We start from the raw sequence: 20973 nt of genomic DNA, 5'->3' as shown, positions 1-20973 counted from the left end.
CGCTGGGAGGGGGTCGACGGGGGCGAAGCCCCCCCCCGTTAGAGGTCAGGATATTTAAAATTCGGTTGGAGTAATTCAATTATGTGTCCCTTAACTTTATAATATGGAGCCGTAATGTTGTATTTTGGAGGCGCGGAGTCAATCTCCAGAATTACCGTTTCGTTTCTTATTTCAAGTATGAATTAGAGAGCAATAGCAACTGTGGTAGAGAGTAAGAGAGAGTGTGAGTGTATGACATGGCTTGCTCGCTGGCAATGTGGAAGGCAGCGCTGCCAGGATGGCTCCGTTGCCCAGCATGGAAATATTACAGCAGAAGATGCATAACTGGTAATTTTGGCCGGTGAGTAGAAGCCGAGCCACGCGGTAAACTCTCCCTACCGCAACGTAACTTGTACCAAAACGTAACTTCTTCTAAATCTGAATTCCTCTGCAAGGTGAATACCTTTCTCGAATGCTTTGGGGTGCATTCAGTAGGTGTTTTGGCTTGTCTCTTGAGCCCCATGTTCATGTTATGTGGTAATGCAGAAGCAAAGCTGAGGTTGTGCATACAAACAGACTTAGGAAAAGCGCATAGGTTTCAATCTGGCAAAACAGTGTTCCTGATGTGCACACACACAGACTGAGGGGGTGTGCATGGGTCCTGGGAGGCAGTCTGGTTAGCAGTGTTGGCACTCACGCCATGCTACTTGGTGCGATGAGTGGGAAATTAAAAAATCCTAAAATAATCTTCTATGACAATCCGTATAAAACCGAAACCGTACTGTTGGAAACCGTACTATTTGAGGGACAACTGTAATGAAAAATGGATAAGCTTGTGGAAAGGAAAAACTTAACAATCAGTGCGTATAGAGGATATGAAAGCCGCTTGAAGAATCCATCATAAACTGGTTAATTAGTTATAATTACTTGACACTTCCTGCCTACTATTGTTTGCATACTCCCCATGGTCCTCCCTTATCCTCTCTTCTTCCTCATTCCTCCTCCTCCTCCTTTCCTGGCAGGTGCTCTCTCTCTCTCTCTCTCTCTCTCTCTCTCTCTCTCTCTCGTGTTTGTGGCTGAGTATGTTTGTGTGTTAGTTTCTTCGTTTGTTTGTGTGTGCGTGTATGAATAAGAGAGAGAGAGAGAGAGAGAGAGAGAGAGAGAGAGAGAGAGAGAGAGAGAGAGAGAATTACATAGATAACCAGACTACACAGGCCCTAAGGCCCAAACTAGGTGGTCTGTCCTAAACCTAAGTGACAGTTGTTATGCGGCCACCATGGCGTTGAAACTGACCTAGTGAACATTTAGATGGAGGAGATAGCGGTCAAGATTATTCTTAAACGATGCAATCGAGTTACACTGCACCAGTGATGGTGGTAATCTGTTCCAATCTCGAACGACAGCATTAGTGAAGAAGAATTTTGTGCAATCTGAATGAACTTGTCTACATTTGAGTTTAGCGCCATTATTTCTCGTTCGCGTCGAATCATCCATCACAAACAGCTTGGTTGGATCCACGTTGGTAAAACCGTTAAGTATTTTAAAGCACTCGATCAGTTTTCCTCTGAGACGGCGTTTTTCAGGAGAAAACAGGTTTAGATGTGACAGCCTTTCCTCATAGGGTTTGTTTCATAATGAAGGAATCATCTTGGTTGCTCTAAGCTGAACACCTTCTAATTTATCAATTTCTTTTGCATGGTGGGGAGACCAAAACTGCACGGCATACTCCAAATGAGATCTGATGAAACTATTATACAAAGGTAGTATAACATTTTTATTCTTGAATGAAAAATTTATCTTAACCAAACCTATCATCCTGTTTGCTTTTTAACGGACTCGTCGCACTGCTGGGAAAACTTGAGGTAGACACGACTGTGACGCCAAGATCTTTGACCGAGTGAACGCTTTTAACTTTAACGCCGCACATTTCATAGTCCTTCTTTATATTTCTAGATCCAACCTGCAGAATCTGGCACTTGTTTATATTAAAAGGCGTTTCCCATTTTACTGACCAATCTTATATTTTACGCAAATCTTCTTGTAGGCTCCGCCCGTCACATTCCGTAAGTACCGCATTGCCGATTTTCGTGTCGTCTGCAAACTTACTAGTGAAATAATTGAGACCAAGGTCAATGTCGTTGGTATAAATGACAAAGAGAACGGGTCCCAGGACAGAGCCTTGGGGGACACCACTAGTGACTGGCATCCACTCAGAGGTCACTTCATTTATTACAACTCTTTGCTTTCTATTGCTTACCCAGTGCTTGATCCATTCGTGAAGCTTACCCCCGATACCTATTTCCTTGATTTTATGAAGCAACTTGTAGTGTGGGACTTTATCAAATGCCTTCTGGAAGTCCAAATAAATAATTTCAAGTGATTTAGAAACATCATAAGACTGCAAAAAGCTTGTTATAGAACGTTATTGGATTCGACTTGTTACGGAAACCATGTTGCGAGTCCAGGATTAGCGAAGTAGTGAACTACTTTATCTCAAATAATTGTCTCAAATAATATACCAATAATTGAAGTTAAACTGATTGGCCTGTAATTATCCGGTAATTTTTGGTTACCTTTTTTTGAAAATGGGTGTTACGTTAGCCATTTGGCAATCACTAAGAACGATACCATGGTGCAAAGACATATTAAACAGCATTGTTAAAGGTCTGAGTATCTCTCTTGTTATTTCTTTAAATAATTTTGGATATATTTTGTCAGGTCCTGGACTTTTGTTAGTTTTAAGTAACTGTAGCACTTTGAGAACCTCATCTGTACTGATTTCAAAGTCAGGGAAGGTATGACTGGGATTTTCAATAGTGTTAGGAACAGCAGCAGTATCAGTAGAATTACTACTAAAAACTGAGGCGAAATAAGAATTTAACGTGTTCGCTATGAGTTGGCTGTCTGTCACGATATTGCCCGAATTATCTGTTAATGGGCCAATCCCACTTCGAATCTCTTTTGTTGTTTATATATCTTAAAAAAACTTTTAGGATCTGACTTGCAATTTACCACAATGTTTACATCGTACCTCCATTTCGCCTGTTTGATTAAACTTTTGACTTGTTGTCTTGCTTCGTAGTACTGTTTACTATTTTCGGTAGAGTTATTGGTTTTCTTTTGCCTACATTACAAGTTCCTCTTTTGGAGAGCAAGTTTGATTTCATTAATAAACCACGGAGGATTTTTAACTTTACGGCATTTTTCACAAGATTGCACGGATTTATTTTGTTCAGTTAGTAATCGAGCTTTAAAGTCTTGCCAAGATTCTTCAACGTCGATGTTGGATACTAATTGAAAGTTCGTTAATGACTGTCTTATTCTTTCAAAATCCGCTCTTTTAAAATTGGGAACCAATACCTTATTCTTTGCAATCCTTGTTTGAGCTCTAACGTCAAGACGCACCAGTCTATGATCGCATGATCCGAGGTGTTCGCCAACACTAACATTGTCGATTAAGTTCTCTTAGGTTATTAATACAAGATCAAGAACATTATTAACGCGCAATGGTTCACTAACCATTTGGCTAAGACAGTTATTTTCAATGATGTCTAACATCCTGTGCGATTCACCCTCAGATCCCGTGAGTGTCTGTCAGTCTATATGCGGTAGATTAAAATCGCCCAAAATCAATGCATCACTGATGTTTCAGAGAGTTCTTTGCAAAACATTATATATTATTTCATCATCCTCGCGTGATTGGCCTGGAGGCCTATAAGTGACATATGTTGATTTTCAATTGATTGGTATTTGTACTCGCGCTCAAGTGTTCTACAGTACTGTCCTCTGGTGTTTTATCAACGGGCTGTAAGCTACTTTTGACGTAAAGAGCCACTCCTCCACCTCTACGATTAACTCGGTCTTCACTGAAAAATATAAAGTTATCTATATTATATTCAGAAATTATGTCAATATTAGCGGTGTCAATAAACGTTCCAGTTACGGCAATTACATCAAAGTCTTCTGTTTTAGTTAGGCACTACAATTCATCGATCTTATTTTTTAAGCTTCAAGCATTAAAGCTAAAAACCCTTAAATTGTCTTTTGTTGTAACTTGAGAAACGGAGGAGTTGTTAGTTGTTTTACGATTTAGTGAAATGGTGGCCGCATGACAACTGTCTATATTTAGGTGTGAATGTGCGACTCGTTTTTTGCTTTAAAGTCTCGAACAGTGCCGTGAAGCAGCCTCCCAAATGTTGCCGCTCCGACTGCAGACAAATGGAGTCCTTCTTTCTGAAATAGACTCTTCATGCCATAAAATTGATCCCAAAAGTTTACGTAGCCGGCGTCCATTTCCCTGCAAAGAGTTTGAAGTCTGTTATTTAGGCTAAAGGCCTTACTGTAAAAGACCAAAGCAGCTGACATTCTGGGGAGAACACCTGAAATGAGAACATTATTTGATTTCACCTTGTACTGCTGGATAAGTCTACGATACTTCTCCAGCAGTTCCTCAGACCGGACACTGCAGACATCATTGGTATCTGTGTGAATAACAAACAGTGAATCATTAGTAGCCTGGGGGAAGATCTCAGGAGCAGCTGTTACATCGTCGATCCCAGCACCAGGATAGCAATAGTTCCGTCTTCGACAAGGAACTCTGCCGCAGAACTCAATAACCTGCTGGCGAATCATGGAGTCGCCCACCAGGAAGGTGCTTTCCTGCTCGTCCTCCTCCTCCAGAATGGCAAACCTGTTGAAGCAATGAAAAGGATAAATTGCTTATCTGGCTGGTTTGGCTCCTCCCTTCACGATGGTGAAGCCATCATGGGCAGTGCCACTACCACCCTCCCGCTGCATGGTGTCGTCCGCTGGTGTCGACAGTACTGCTGAAGGCAAGGGGGCGATGGGAGAAGTGTAGTGCAGCGACGGCCAGATGAGCGAGCCTCCCATAACCCATTAAGCGAATGGGGTACCTCTTTGGCTGACTCGGTAAGGAGTGGCTCTCCCGTCACGCTGGTCGCAGGTTCAATCCCAGGCAGCCAGGGAATACCCTCTCCTTAATTGTTGTGATTAATTTCTCGTGTGTTTCGATATGAGCAGAGGACGTATGGGACCGAGAGAGTAATAGAAAAAGAGAACAGGAAATCTCTTCATGACAGCAGGGTTAGGCACCACAGCAACGTTAGCCTGGATGAATTCCTGCAAGGAGGCAACAGTGCGAGAAAGCTCTATTATTTTATTCTGACCTGCTTCCATTTTCTCTTCTTGCTCCTTCAGTCTTGTCTCGAGATGCTGCCTGGTGAGACACAGTTGACAGACAACAGAACGCCCTGTAAAAAAGTGAGCTGAGAAACTCCCGCAACAAGTACTGCACTTCTTTTGCGCCATCTTTACCTTCTATTCCTTGTCCATCACTACTCATTTTCTCCTTTCCCCTACACATCTACACACCCACAGCCTGCCACCATCAGCCCCGTGTCTCCTGAAGGTGTGTAGGCAGCAAAATAAACCTGATAAGCGGTAACTCACCAGGTTGGGCAGCTGCATTTTGAACGGACGCTGTCTGTTGACATTTGATTTGCGGGGGTTTGAGGAATTGAAGGAGCGTGGCGATAGGAGGGGCTTGCTGCTCCGAAGAACCCGCATATTTTTCTGTGACAAATAGAGGTTTCCCAACATTAATTTCTTATAAACATCATCAAAGTAGACATAAAACAGAGGAAATAAATAAGATACAGTATAAGGAGAGGGAGATATATTCACATAAAAATCATATAAATACGTTGACAGTCGTAACAGAGTATTAATATACTGTTATATATATTGCTTCTCTCTCATCATCATCATTTCATCGACGGCAGAAGTTTCCAACTTTCTCTATCCAAACACTCCCTCCTTGCCTTCTCAAAGATCTTTCCCCCCTCTCCCTAACATATTCTTGCACCCTATCCCTCCATTTCACTGAAGGTCGTCCTCTAGCATTTCCTCCCTCTATCTCACTCACATACACCCTTCTGGTCATCTTACTTTCCTCCATTTGCTCCATGTGGCCAAACCACTTTAAAGTCTGTCGCTTCACTTCTTCCACCACTCCACACTTCTTCCCTTCAACCCTGTGACACATTCCAAAATGCTCGTACACACTTTCATTACTCATTCTATCCATTCTACTCACACCACAAGCACTCCTCAAATAACTCATTTCCACTGCACCCAGCAAACATCGAAAGTCCGGACCGATACCGGCAAATAACGGAACTATGGCATAAAGGATTTTGTTTATCGGGTCAATATACGGTACCCTCTCGAGTTTCATGCTATCCGAGTTTCGCGGTTAGTCCTAAATTCTTACCGTCCCGACTTTTACGCATTATCACCCCGAGTTTCGCGCTGCTTTGACACATACGGGTTACGTCTACTTACCATCGGCGTCACGCACGCTACCTCCAAACATTGTGGCTATGGCGAGAGAGAGAGAGAGAGAGAGAGAGAGAGAGAGAGAGAGAGAATACGGGAAGAGAGAACGGGTCTTTTGAAGCCGCAGTTGAAGGCGGCTGCCTTACGTACGATTGGCTGACAGTGCTGAAAACAAGTTTGTGATTCACTGGGAGTCCAATGATGTCATCGCCGACGCTCACCCTACCAGCGGCTTCACTGCCTTAAGGCAGTGTCACAGTGGTTGTTTTCGTCCAACCGTTTGGGCTACGGGCAATGCCCGTACGCCCAACCGGGAGGGAGTTCATGGTTATCTGTAAGCTGGTGTCACAGAGGGCTTTTTCTTCCCACTGCTTTGGTGCCAGCTAGGGCAACCGGCAACTCCAACTTTTCCAGGTGTGCGTCACACACAGCCAAGGTCGGGTGCCTCTATCCATATCCCCAACGTAAATAAAGCACTTGCCCTGTATCAACATGGCGTTGTCTGCTAAAGTAAGGGCTGTCGCAGCTTGTGCTGCCATTAACCAAGTTAAAGACTTGTTGCTGTAATTAAATATAAGGAAGAAAAAGTTGTGGGTGTGGCGTGCCTGTGGTTCCTCCATGGGTGTTCTCATTGTCACCACTGTGCGTGCGCGGCCAACCCACCCATCTCGACTCAACCACATAAACATATGGATTGAATAACAACACAAACACACACATTGCAGATGTTCTGACAAACAGAAACAACTTCACCATTTCTTGAGTGTGTTAGAACGTAGTTGGTGAGTGGCTCACATGAACCAAACCTAGCTCTTGGCAAGAAGAGAACAGTCGTTTTTAACACTGCTCTCTTTTTGCCATTGGTATGTTTAATTTGTGTGAACCACTCACCAAATAAGTTCTAACACACTCTAGGAAATGGCAAAGCCATTTTTGTTTGTGAGAAACATCTGCCATGGTTCATGATGAGTCTGGTGTGTGCATGTGTGTGTGTGTGTGTGTGTGTGTGTGTGTGTGTGTGTGTGTCTCTGTTGTTACTCGATCCACGTGTTTATGTGATCAGAGTCTAGATGGGTGGGTTGGCAGCTCACACGCAGTGGTGACAATGAGAACTGGCACGGAGAAACCACAGGCACGCCACACCCACAACAGCTTCTTCCTTCCATTTAATTGCAGCAACAAGTCCATAACTTGAGTAAGGGCAGCACAAGCCGCGATAGCCTTTACTTTAGTAGACGACGCCTTGTCGATACAGGGCAAGTGCTTTGTTTACGTTGTGGATGTGGATACGGGCAACCGACCTTGGCCGGGTGTGACGTACACCCGGAAAAGTTGGATTTGCCGGTTGCCCAAGCTGCCGCAAATGCGGTGGGAAGAAAAATGCCCAGTGTGACACCAGGTTAAGGACAACCGACAACTCGCTCCCGGATAGGCGCACGGGTGTTGCCAGTAGCCACAACGGATAGAGGAAAACGGCCAGTGTGACACTGCCCCAAGGCAGCGAGGCTGATGACCGGGTGAGCTCCGGCGATGACGTCATCGGACTCCCAGCGAATCACAAGCGTGTTTTCAGAGCTCAGCCAATCGTAAGGCTTCATCTGTGGCTTTAAAACGACCCGTTCTCTCTTCCTGTTTTCTTCCTCTTTACAAGGTACGTATCTTGAGATAACAAGGAGGTAAAGGAGGAAAAAATGTGAGCTCCTGAGGGCAGCATGAGCCAATTATAATGGCACCACTATAAACAGTTGCCTGCGCCATGACGGGCTGGGGGCCCACCATCAGGCCCAGATGGATAAAAAAAAAAAAAAAAAAAAAAAAAAAAAAAAAAATCCACGGGTCGGAACAGATCAGCGCTTTCTCAGTGTTTTCAATACCTCGAGTTTCGCGATCCTCGAGTTTAGCGCTACACCTTCGGAACGAAGCAGGCGTGAAACTCGAGAGGGTACTGTAGAGGGGTTGCACTGACGTCACACCGCTTCGCTTTTGTTTTAGGAAAAAAGCTGTCAGCCATTTTGGGAGGCATGAGCAATCAGCTGAGCCCCTGCTCCCTGATGATGGCTGGCCCGTGCCTCCCGCCTTCATATCACAATCTAAGTGAATATGCAAAAAATCTGGACAGTGAGGCTAGGCTTTGTTATATAACTATCCATTATGCGGCCAAATGATCATGGACATACAGTATTTACATTTATTATCAAACTTCAAGATATATTTGATAAGAACAATGAGTATATGAGTAATTTAACCCCGGGCATCCCCGGGTGGTGTTTAGTAAGAGCATAAGAACGTAAGGGGTTCGCAAAAAGCCCACTCACCTATACTTGGCAGCCCCTGTCTACCTACTGCGAGTGGCAGTGTAGCACCTATCAGTAACAGTAATAGATGGGCCACTAACACCCACACCCACACAGTAATAGATGGACACTAACACACACAGTAATAGATGGACACTAACACCCACACCCATACTGTAATAGATACACTAACACCCACACCCACACAGTAATAGATATAGCTGGGCATGATAACAGAAAACCTTATTCCCGATAACCGATAACTGATAATGAAAAACCTTAACGGCGATAACCGATATTCGTTAACTAGAGACACAAATATAGGCGATAACCAATAACCGATACCCGATATAAATCCACAATTCCGATACTAGCTAGCGATAAGTCCGATAGGCGAAAACGATACTATATTGATATTTCAGATAGAACAACATTGATGAATTCAAATTTTCATTATCTGTATTTTAGGAAACTTATAAAACCTTAAAACCACACGTTGACACGTACATATGGACGGTAATACTAGAAATGCCTGAACTGGTGTTGTGGTATTTGGCGTCTCTACCGTCAAAAATTGTTTACAAACACTGGTCTCTCGTGAACGGTGCATGCTCAGACCAGCAAGCGTAGACCTGTACAGTCTCACAAAGCTTTTAAACCGTAATTAAGAGTTGCTGGAAGGCTGAATCAGACATATAGTACCACTACCACCATCCTCGCTGTTTCTAGAACGACACTCTGTACGAGTTGTATTTATATGTACAGAGTGTACATCGTTCTAGAAACAGCGAGGATAGTGGTACTGTATGTTTGATTCAGCTTTCAAGCAACTCTTAATGTGTTAAAAAAGCATTGTGAGACTGTACAGGTCTACACTTACTGGTCTGAGCATGCGCAGTTCATGAGAGACCAGTGTTTATAAACAAAAGCGCCAGCTTTTGACGATGGGACACCAAATAACACAACACCGGGTGCCTTCAGTATCATGGCATGGTCACAAACGAATATGGAATATAAAATTTGAAGCAGTGGATAATCATTTTTGGGGCAAAGTTAAATGATTTTTCTCTATGATATATTGATTTTTGAGTAGCATAGAAAAAATTACCTAGTGTTTTAATTTTCATGATCTAAGTATGAAATCTCATCACCAAAGATATTTCATACCCCGAAGTTTTTTCATACAACACCGGGCCACACATGCGCAGTAAGGAGACAACGTTTTTTTTTCTGAGAGGCGGAAAAAAAGTAGCGATTATCGCTGGTTTGGTTACAAAAGTAACAAAGATACCGATATATATTTAAATAAGTAGCGGATGGCCGATAACCCGATTTTGTTATCAGCGATAAAGTATCGCGATAACTTATCACGATAACGCCCAGCTATGGTAATAGATGGGCCACTAACACACCCACCCACACAGTAATAGATGGCCACTAACACACCCACCCCCACACAGTAATAGATGGCCACTAACACCCACCCACACAGTAATAGATGGACACTAACACACCCACCCCCACACAGTAATAGATGGCCACTAACACACCCACCCCCACACAGTAATAGATGGCCACTAACACACCCACCCACACAGTAATAGATGGCCACTAACACCCACCCACACAGTAATAGATGGACACTAACACACACACCCACACAGTAATAGATGGCCACTAACACCCACCCACACAGTAATAGATGGACACTAACACACCCACCCACACAGTAATAGATGGGCCACTAACACACCCACCCACACAGTAATAGATGGACACTAACACCCACACCCACACAGTAATAGATGGCCACTAACACACCCACCCACACAGTAATAGATGGACACTAACACACACACACACACAGTAATAGATGGCCACTAACACACCCACCCACACAGTAATAGATCGGCACTAACACACCCACACAGTAATAGATGGCCACTAACACCCACCCACACACTAATATATTGACACTAACACACACCCACACAGTATTAGATGGACACTAACACACCCACCCACACAGTAATAGATGGCCACTAACACACCCACCCACACAGTAATAGATGGACACTAACACCCACACCCACACAGTAATAGATGGCCACTAACACACCCACCCACACAGTAATAGATAGGCACTAACACACCCACCCACACAGTAATAGATGGCCACTAACACACCCACCCACACAGTAATAGATGGCCACTAACACACCCACCCACACAGTAATAGATGGCCACTAACACACCCACCCACACAGTAATAGATGGCCACTAACACACCCACCCACACAGTAATAGATGGACACTAACACACCCACCCACACAGTAATAGATGGCCACTAACACACCCACCCACACAGTAATAGATGGACACTAACACCCACACCCACACAGTAATAGATGGCCACTAACACACCCACCCACACAGTAATAGATGGCCACTAACACACCCACCCACACAGTAATAGATGGCCACTAACACACCCACCCACACAGTAATAGATGGCCACTAACACACCCACCCACACAGTAATAGATAGGCACTAACACACCCACCCACACAGTAATAGATGGACACTAACACACCCACCCACACAGTAATAGATAGGCACTAACACACCCACCCACACAGTAATAGATGGCCACTAACACACCCACCCACACAGTAATAGATGGCCACTAACACCCCCACCCACACAGTAATAGATGGCCACTAACACACCCACCCACACAGTAATAGATAGGCACTAACACACACACCCACACAGTAATAGATGGCCACTAACACACCCACCCACACAGTAATAGATGGCCACTAACACCCACCCACACAGTAATAGATGGACACTAACACCCACCCACACAGTAATAGATAGCACTAACACCCACACCCACACAGTAATAGATAGCACTAACACCCACACCCACACAGTAATAGATGGCCACTAACACCCACACCCACACAGTAATAGATAGCACTAACACCCACACCCACACAGTAATAGATGGCCACTAACACCCACCCCCACACAGTAATAGATAGCACTAACACCCACACCCACACAGTAATAGATGGCCACTAACACCCACACCCACACAGTAATAGATGGCCACTAACACACCCACCCACACAGTAATAGATGGCCACTAACACACCCACCCACACAGTAATAGATGGACACTAACACCCACCCACACAGTAATAGATGGACACTAACACCCACACCCACACAGTAATAGATGGCCACTAACACACCCACACCCACACAGTAATAGATAGGCACTAACACCCACCCCCACACAGTAATAGATGGCCACTAACACCCACCCCCACACAGTAATAGATGGACACTAACACCCACACCCACACAGTAATAGATGGACACTAACACCCACACCCACACAGTAATAGATGGACACTAACACACCCACCCACACAGTAATAGATGGACACTAACACACCCACCCACACAGTAATAGATGGACACTAACACCCACACCCACACAGTAATAGATGGACACTAACACCCACACCCACACAGTAATAGATGGACACTAACACCCACACCCACACAGTAATAGATGGACACTAACACACCCACACAGTAATAGATGGACACTAACACCCACACCTACACAGTAATAGATGGACACTAACACACCCACACAGTAATAGATGGACACTAACACCCACACCCACACAGTAATAGATGGACACTAACACACCCACACAGTAATAGATGGACACTAACACACCCACACAGTAATAGATGGACACTAACACCCACACAGTAATAGATGGACACTAACACACCCACACAGTAATAGATGGACACTAACACACCCACACAGTAATAGATGGACACTAACACACCCACACAGTAATAGATGGACACTAACACACCCACACAGTAATAGATGGACACTAACACACCCACACAGTAATAGATGGACACTAACACACCCACACAGTAATAGATGGACACTAACACCCACACCCACACAGTAATAGATGGACACTAACACACCCACACAGTAATAGATGGACACTAACACCCACACCTACACAGTAATAGATGGACACTAACACCCACACCCACACAGTAATAGATGAACACTAACACACCCACACAGTAACAGATGAACACTAACACACCCACACCCACACAGTAATAGATGAACACTAACACACCCACACAGTAACAGATGAACACTAACACACCCACACAGTAACAGATGAACACTAACACACCCACACAGTAACAGATGAACACTAACACACCCACACAGTAATAGATGGACACTAACACACCCACCCACACAGTAATAGATGTACACTAACACACCCACCCACACAGTAATAGATGGACACTAACACACCCACACAGTAATAGATGGACACTAACACACCCACACAGTAATAGATGGACACTAACACCCACACCCACACAGTAATAGATGGACACTAACACACCCACACAGTAATAGATGGACACTAACACACCCACCCACACAGTAATAGATGGACACTAACACACCCACACAGTAATAGATGGACACTAACACACCCACACAGTAATAGATGGACACTAACACACCCACCCACACACTACAGCTTCCTTTTCATCTTCTGTTGTAAGGAGTTCGTCAGCCAGGACAGCTAGTAATGCATGTGTAACGTCGCCAGGAAGATCAGCGTACGCAATTTTGCTGCGAGTGAGACGCCGTTAGCATAACAACGACGAGGCTTAGTAAAAGGACGGACTTATCTCCACTCTTGCAGCACTCTTGGAGCATGGCAGTTACTGCGGCAAGAATTTCTTTTACACTAAGATTGATACAGCGAACATTGCTCTCATTCACATGGTATGCTCTCCGTCTCGCAACGTAACTCATCCCAAAACGTAACTTCTCCTACATCTGAATTCTTCTGCAAGGTGAACACCTTTCTCGAAAGCTTTGGGGTGCTTTCAGCAGGTGTTTTGGTGGAACAGTGTTGCCACTCACGCCATGGCTACTTAATGCGACTAGCAGGAAATTTAAAGATCCTTAAAAAATTCTTCCATGACAATCCGTATAAAACCGAAACCATACTATTGGAAACCGTACTATTTGAGGGACGACTGTATATATATATATAGTTATATATATATATATCTATATGTGTCTATATATATATATATATATATATATATATATATATATATATTTCATGGCCCGAGAGCATATTTTTCTATTTCCTCTATTTCCCAACACGACCTCTGCATGTATTGAAACATGAGAAATTAATCAAGATCAGGGTATTCGCCGGCTGCCTGGGCTGGGATTGAACCCGCAGCCAGCGTGACGAGAGAACCACTCCTTACCGAGTCGGCCAAAGAGGTACCCAACTGGCGAAGTGGGTTATGGGAGGCTTGTTCATCAGGCTGTCGCCACACTATATATGTGTATATATATATATATTTATATATATATATATATATATATATATTTGTATATATATATATATATATATATATATATATATATATATATATATATATATTTATATATATATATATATATATTTACGTATATATATATAAATATATATATATATATATATATATATATATATATATATATGGCCTCCATGGACTCTCCTGTGTTGCTATGTTGGTATGGGTCTGGGAAGCCCACCTGAATACGGTTAATACCACCATATTGTGGAGGAGTAGCAAGCACTAGTATGTCAACATGGCCATTATGGTGTACGCTGGTCGGGGCTGTGATCGCTCTAGTCTACAGCTATAGACGCTATGTGGTACAGAACTACAGACGCAATATCAGCTGAGTCACAGAAAGACTCGTAAAATAACACCCTGAGGTGAAATTTCACAACATGTCAGCGTTAAGACATACAACAATGAAAAATGGATTGACATTATTTCCTACATAATTTACATGTTGAATTAGTAGTGATACATAAACTAATTATTAACGATGACAAATAGGAATAAAAATATTGGAACTTTGCGAGGCACTGAAGGCGGGAGAAACGGCATTGTTACGTACATACCTAGTGATCTTCACCATTTTGAAAGTAGTTGCGCTGTTCAAAAGTCAGTTATCTTTATACATGTACTTTGGTTTACAATGACATCTGTGTCTTGTTGCTGTGCCAGACTGCTGCCTTAAAATTCTGCATAAGTGCACAGCACAACAGGTTTGAGGTGCTGGTATCTGCTTCTTACCACGGTGTCTGGTGTGCTGTTATGTGTCTCGTGTGTTGTATACAGTGTCCTGTATTATTCATTTAGGTAAAGATATGTAGACTTCTTACCACGATGTCTCGTGTGCTGTTATGTGTCTCGTGTATACAGCGTCTTGTATTATTCATTTAGGTAAAGATATACAGTCATCCCTCAAATAGAACGGTTTCCAACAGTACGGTTTCGGTTTTATATGGATTGTCATAAAAAAATTTTAGGATTTTAAAATTTCCCACTCGTCACACCAAGTAACCATGGCGCAAGTGGCAACACTGTTCTACCAGACTGCCTCCCATGCACATCCCCTCAGTCCGTGTGTGTGCACAACATCAGGAACACTGTTTTGCCAGATTGAAAACTATGCACTTTTCCTAAGTCTGTGTGTGTGCACAACCTCAGCTACACTTCTCCATTAGCACATAACATGAACATGGGACCCAAGAGACAAGCCAAAACACCTACTGAATGCACCCCAAAGCGTTCGAGAAAGGTATTCACCTTGCAGAAGAATTCATAAAAATAAAACATAAAGGAAATGTGATGAGTTGAAGTCACAAGACAGCTCCGAAATGTTTATAACATGGTTTACTTATCATCGCTTTTCTCAGCAGTCTTTGAACCAGGGTTGAAATAAATAATTTCATCTCATACAGCAAAGTCTCCTGAACGCTATGGTGCTATGGCCCACGGGACTCCCGAACCCCTGCGGGCCCCTTTACTCGCCGTACTGTAAGCATGGTAAAATCCTTCTTTCACATGTCGGACCGAGAGCGGTACTTATCCACATCTCTTATTCCGCCCTCACTCCCGCAGGAGTGCAAGCGGACCCGCACGCCTTCTCCACGGGGACGGAGCCCTACTCACCTAGTCCAACCTGGATTTAGGCAGTCATCAAGGCTTAAGCTAGGGTTCGCACTGTGTGTTTCATTTAAACAGTCCTTTGACACTCCTGCCATTTAAACCTGCACTGCCTTGACTCTCCTCACTTCGATATGGTCTGCAGCGCTCGGAAAGAACGTTTACATGCCAGTTGAACTGCGAAGCACACAGCTTTCCTGCGAATCTTTGCGCCAGGATGTCAATATCATTGCTACATGCATGCTGGGGTGCGACTAAAGGCGCTGTTTCACTAACACATTTTCCGTCAATATTTTTAATCAACTTCCAGAAAATTGACAACTTCTTTTTAAGGCGCTGTTACACTACACTCAACCATCCGACTGCACTTTTGTCTGCACTGCTTCCGTCACATGTAAACAAAACACCATGGCCCCGACACACAGACAAGCTATCGCTGCTATCAACGTGATTAGGTGTTTAATAAAGCCCATAAAGAGTGGCAGGTGTGGGAGATTAAGTGTTTGGCCGTGGAGAGAGGGAGGAGGAGTGGCGTGATGTTTACATCCTCAAGGGCCATCTTGGCGGTGGCGTCGGTGATTTTGTTGCCTTGTATGCCTGAGTGGGAGGGTACCCACTGCAGGGTGATCTCCCACCCCTCAGCGAGCCATAACTTATTGCAAGGTCTTCAAAGAGAGAGAAACACACGGAGGGTATCCCAGAACTCTTGAATATGACGTATGAAGACAGATTGAAGGATATGGGCTTGACGACATTGAAACAAAGAAGGGAGAAAGGCGATCTGATCATGCTGTACAAGTTGGTAAATAAGTCTGATGAGGTGGATAGAGATGATCTCTTCTCTACTGCGAGAATGCGGAGGCTGAGAGGACATAGAAAGAAACTTAATAAAGGAACCTGTTTGAGTGACTTGAAAAAGTATAGTTTTCCACATAGAAGTATTAACACATGGAACAGCTTGCGGGAAGAAGTGGTGGAGGCGAGCAGTGTCCACCAAATGAAGGAAAGGCTGGATAAATGTAGATATGGAGACGGGACTATTAGAGCTTAGCTCGGGCCATCTAGACTACAAATAGCTAAATACATGTAAACAAGGTCTAGTCACACGAGACACTGTAGGCTTTTATGACACTATATTATAAAATGTAACTACGTGTGTAATTGCTTTATTGAATATTTTTACCTATATTAAATAGCTGAATTCTTGCTTTTCATGAAAAACAGTGATTTACTTTGAATATTTCCTCATCATCCACTATGGATTCTGATTTGATTAAAAAAGTTGTTGACAACTTTCCATTTGAAGACGGTCATGATTGTCTGACTCAAGACGTCAGAAATGAAAGACGGAACATGCAAACGACGACGAAAATCGTAGACATCGACGGAAAATGTGCTAGTGTAACAGCGCCTTTACGGGTGCGGTACGCCGCTCAGGCATAGTTTAGAGGCATTGCGCGGGTAATTTGAGCGACTTTTGGCAGCGCGCGACAATTTAAAATTTTGGGGGGGAAAAAATCAAATATTTTTAAAAACTCCCAGATACGGTGCACCCAGATAACTGAGGGTTTACTGTATTCATCTTTACTGACACACAATTTCTGCCAAGTAAATTATGGTGCTTCTCAACATTAGATCAGGGTTGTTGTAGGTCTCTCTCTCTCTCTCTCTCTCTCTCTGATACAAAGCTTAGGAAAATGGTTGATATTACACCTGACCACTCTGTTCATATTAATATACCTAACCACTGTCTAACTATCTTAAGTTTACTCATGCTAAATGTTAAGGTAAAGTATTGCTGGGAATGCACCTATGAGTAATATAAATTATTTTCGTATAGAGAAATGCAGTATTTCATTTGAGCCAGTAATGTGAAAACAGTAGATAAATCAGTTTGTTTGATGGCAACCAATTTGAGATACCTATATTCAGGCATGGAAGCTGCCTGAAAAAGCAGAATATCTTTCAGATGTCCAGAGTGATGGAGATTATGGAAGAGGATTCAGAAAGTAAGAAAATAGCAATTTAATGAGAACACTTTAGTAACAACTGTCATGTAATTACTCATATAATTGTTTCCTAAAATTATTTAAATGCTCATAATTATCATAAATGGCGTGAAGAATGCATTGAAGAAAAGAGGTAGCCTGTGGAGCAAGGAAGAGTGCTTGTGTGTATAGAAATGAATGGAGGAGAGTGGTGTATGCATGATTCTGACACAGCTCAGCAGCCTCTTGGTGTGTGGTCCCTGCTCCTGGTCTGGCCAGGAGTGGGGTGAGTTGAAAACTACATATAATGCAGTGGCCGGGGTAAACCAGCATATACTGTTGGGCCTAGCTCTGATCTATGTAGCACCAGTCCCTGTGCACATGGATGAGTGTCTGGGTTACGAATTTGGTTTAGTTAAGTTGACTGGGAACGTTATTGACCAGTTAATTTGGCTCCACTCCTACTCACCTAGAAGTCAAGTTGTATTTACCTAGTTGTGACATACGGGAAAGGAGCTATGCTCGCGCTGTCCCGTCTCCATATCCGTTCTTGTCCAACTTTTCCTTAAAATCATGAATGTTTCTTGCACAAACCACCTCCTCCTCCAGTCTATTCCATAGCTCAATGCTTCTGTTTGGGGAGCTAAACTTTTTCACGTCTCGCCTACACGTGGTCGCCCTCAACTTCTTTCCATGTCCTCTCGTTTCTCTCTCGTTCCACACACACAGGTCCTCTCTGTCCATATTCTCCACCCCGCTTGCCATCTTGTACACAGCTATCAGGTCTCCTCTTTCTTTTCTTCTCTCCAGTGTTGTGAGCCCCATGCTATTAAGTCTCTCCTCATAAGTCTGATCTCTAAGTTCCGGTACAATCTTAGTTGCCACTCTCTGCACTCTTTCCAGCTTTCTTATGTTCTCTTCGTGAGGAGACCAGACCGCTGCTGCATACCCCGACCTTGGCCTTATCATTGTAACTATTATTTTCTTCATCATCTCCTCGTCCAAATACACAAATGCCGTCCTTATGTTCCTCAGTAATTTCATAGTTTGTCCCGTTATCCTGTTGATGTGTCTGTCCGGTGACATGTTCTCTGAGACAGTCACTCCCAAATCTTTCTCTTCCACTCCTCTGTATATTATCTCACTTCCCATCTTATAATCATATTCACATCTTCTACCACTCCTACCAAACTCTATTTTTTTTACATTTCCAAAGGTTGAACTCCATCTGCCATGTACCACTTCACTCCCATATGTTATCCAGGTCCCTCTGCAATGCCTCACAGGTAAGTAAGTAAGTAATAAGTAAGTAATGTTTATTGCCATAATATACACACATTGATATATACATATATATATATAATTATAATTCTGGCAACGAATCTAGCCTGTCAAGCCGAAGCTTCCCGACAGACTGTATATTTATTTCATTGTACTATTATTATCTTTCTAAAGGTTGCAGATAGCTCCCAACCATAAACCTAAATACAAATATACAATAAATAACAACATTAACTATAATACCAGATGAAGTTATAATAGTTATATCTAAAATGTTAACTATAATAACAACTACAACAGCATCAACAATAATAATAATAATAACAATAATAATAATAATAATAATAATAATAACAATAATAATAATAATAATAATAATAATAATAACAATAATAAAAATAATATGGACAATAGTACTATGCAATTCACTGATTAGATTTAATAATGTAAATTTGTGTTCATGTTTCAGGAATAAATTATAATTTTAACCGTGATTGTTTTGGATTGCAAATAAGTGTGTTTTTACTGACTTTTTAAATAGAGAGAAATTATTACTATTAAGGAGATTTTTTATTTCTACTGGCAAAGAATTCCAAACTTGAGGTCCTGAGCATAAAATACTATTTCTGAAAAGAACTGTCCTGAACTGTGGAGAGATAAGATTTATATTGTTCCGTATTATGCACTGTATTAATAACTTGAAAAGGATGAGTTCCATGCATCAGTGCGAGGTTTTTATAAATAAATAATAGTAGAAAATAACAATGAATGTTTTTAAAATTAAGAAATCTATGTGTGGAAAATACGTTATGTGTGGAATCGAACTTGTTCATGTAAAACATACACCTAAATATCTTATTTTGAGAAACCTGAAGATTTTAAGAAAGGAAGGCCACACGCCCACACAGATACACAATAAATGAGATGCGGGTAACAAAGTGTATAATAAATACTGATAAGTGCTTCTTGTGTAAGGCTATTTCTTATTCGATACAGTATGCCACATATCCTAGATAGTTTATTTGCAACAGAATTAATTTGGTATTTCCAATTGATATTTTGATCTATGACAACGCCCAAAAACTTAGTATAAGAAACTCGTTCAAGTACTTTTCCTTCAAGTGTTATAGGTGGCATGTTAGTAGTGACTGATCGGTTTTGAAAGATAATGTATTTTGTTTTAGTGATATTTAACCTTAACTTATTATGTTTAAGCCCCATATTAATTGAATTGAGCTCATTATTAATGTTTATATGCAAACTATTTATATTTTTATCATCTAATAGTAAATTAGTGTCGTCAGCATAAATGGTATACTTAAATTTATTACTAGCATTGACAATATCATTAATATAGATGAGAAAAAGTATAGGTCCTAGGATAGATCCATTTTGATAGGCTTGAAAGAAGAATATTTAGAATTACAGTAAACAGCTTGAAATCGATTTGTTAAATAATTTTTGAATAATTCTAAAGGAACTCCCCGAATCCCAAAATTACTAAGTTTACTTAATAGAATTTTATGACATAGCGAATCGAAAGCCTTAGAAAGATCTAAAAAAATTCCAACTAAATAATGTTTCTTTTCCAGATATTTATACACATTATTGGTAAACTGAAATATGGCCGACTCAGTAGAGCGCCCTGGTCTAAAACCATGCTGACAATTCGAAAATAAATTATTTTTCTCAATGAAATTTACAAGACGAGTGCATATCACTTTTTCAAAGACTTTACTGAACACAGGAAGAACTGATATAGGTCTGTAGTTATTGACATCATCTCTATTATCTGACTTAAACAATGGAATAATTTTAGCTTTCTTAAGTTCGTCCGGAAAAACTCCTTTCTTTAATGTGAGGTTAACTATGTGTGTTAATGGCAAGGAAATTATGCTGGCAGTTTGTCTTACGACCAAGGGAGAAATTTCATCAAAACCAGATGATGTACCTTTT

The 20973-nt window shown here is 42.0% G+C and overlaps 1 protein-coding gene across 1 annotated transcript in view; it reads right to left on the bottom strand.

Annotated features, from left to right (window-relative positions):
- Positions 1-20973, bottom strand: part of LOC126987661 (serine/arginine repetitive matrix protein 2-like) — a 65682-nt gene that overhangs the window by 31640 nt on the left and 13069 nt on the right. Inside the window, exon 3 of the mRNA XM_050844789.1 lies at positions 5449-5571. Within this exon, the coding sequence (XP_050700746.1) occupies positions 5449-5571 (123 nt within the window). The remainder of the gene's footprint in view (positions 1-5448; positions 5572-20973) is intronic.

Source organism: Eriocheir sinensis, chromosome 66, assembly GCF_024679095.1.
Source record: "Eriocheir sinensis breed Jianghai 21 chromosome 66, ASM2467909v1, whole genome shotgun sequence".
Lineage (NCBI taxonomy): Eukaryota > Metazoa > Arthropoda > Malacostraca > Decapoda > Varunidae > Eriocheir > Eriocheir sinensis.
The sequence above is the reverse complement of the archived record's forward strand: the minus strand, read 5'-3'. Positions and strand labels throughout refer to the sequence as shown.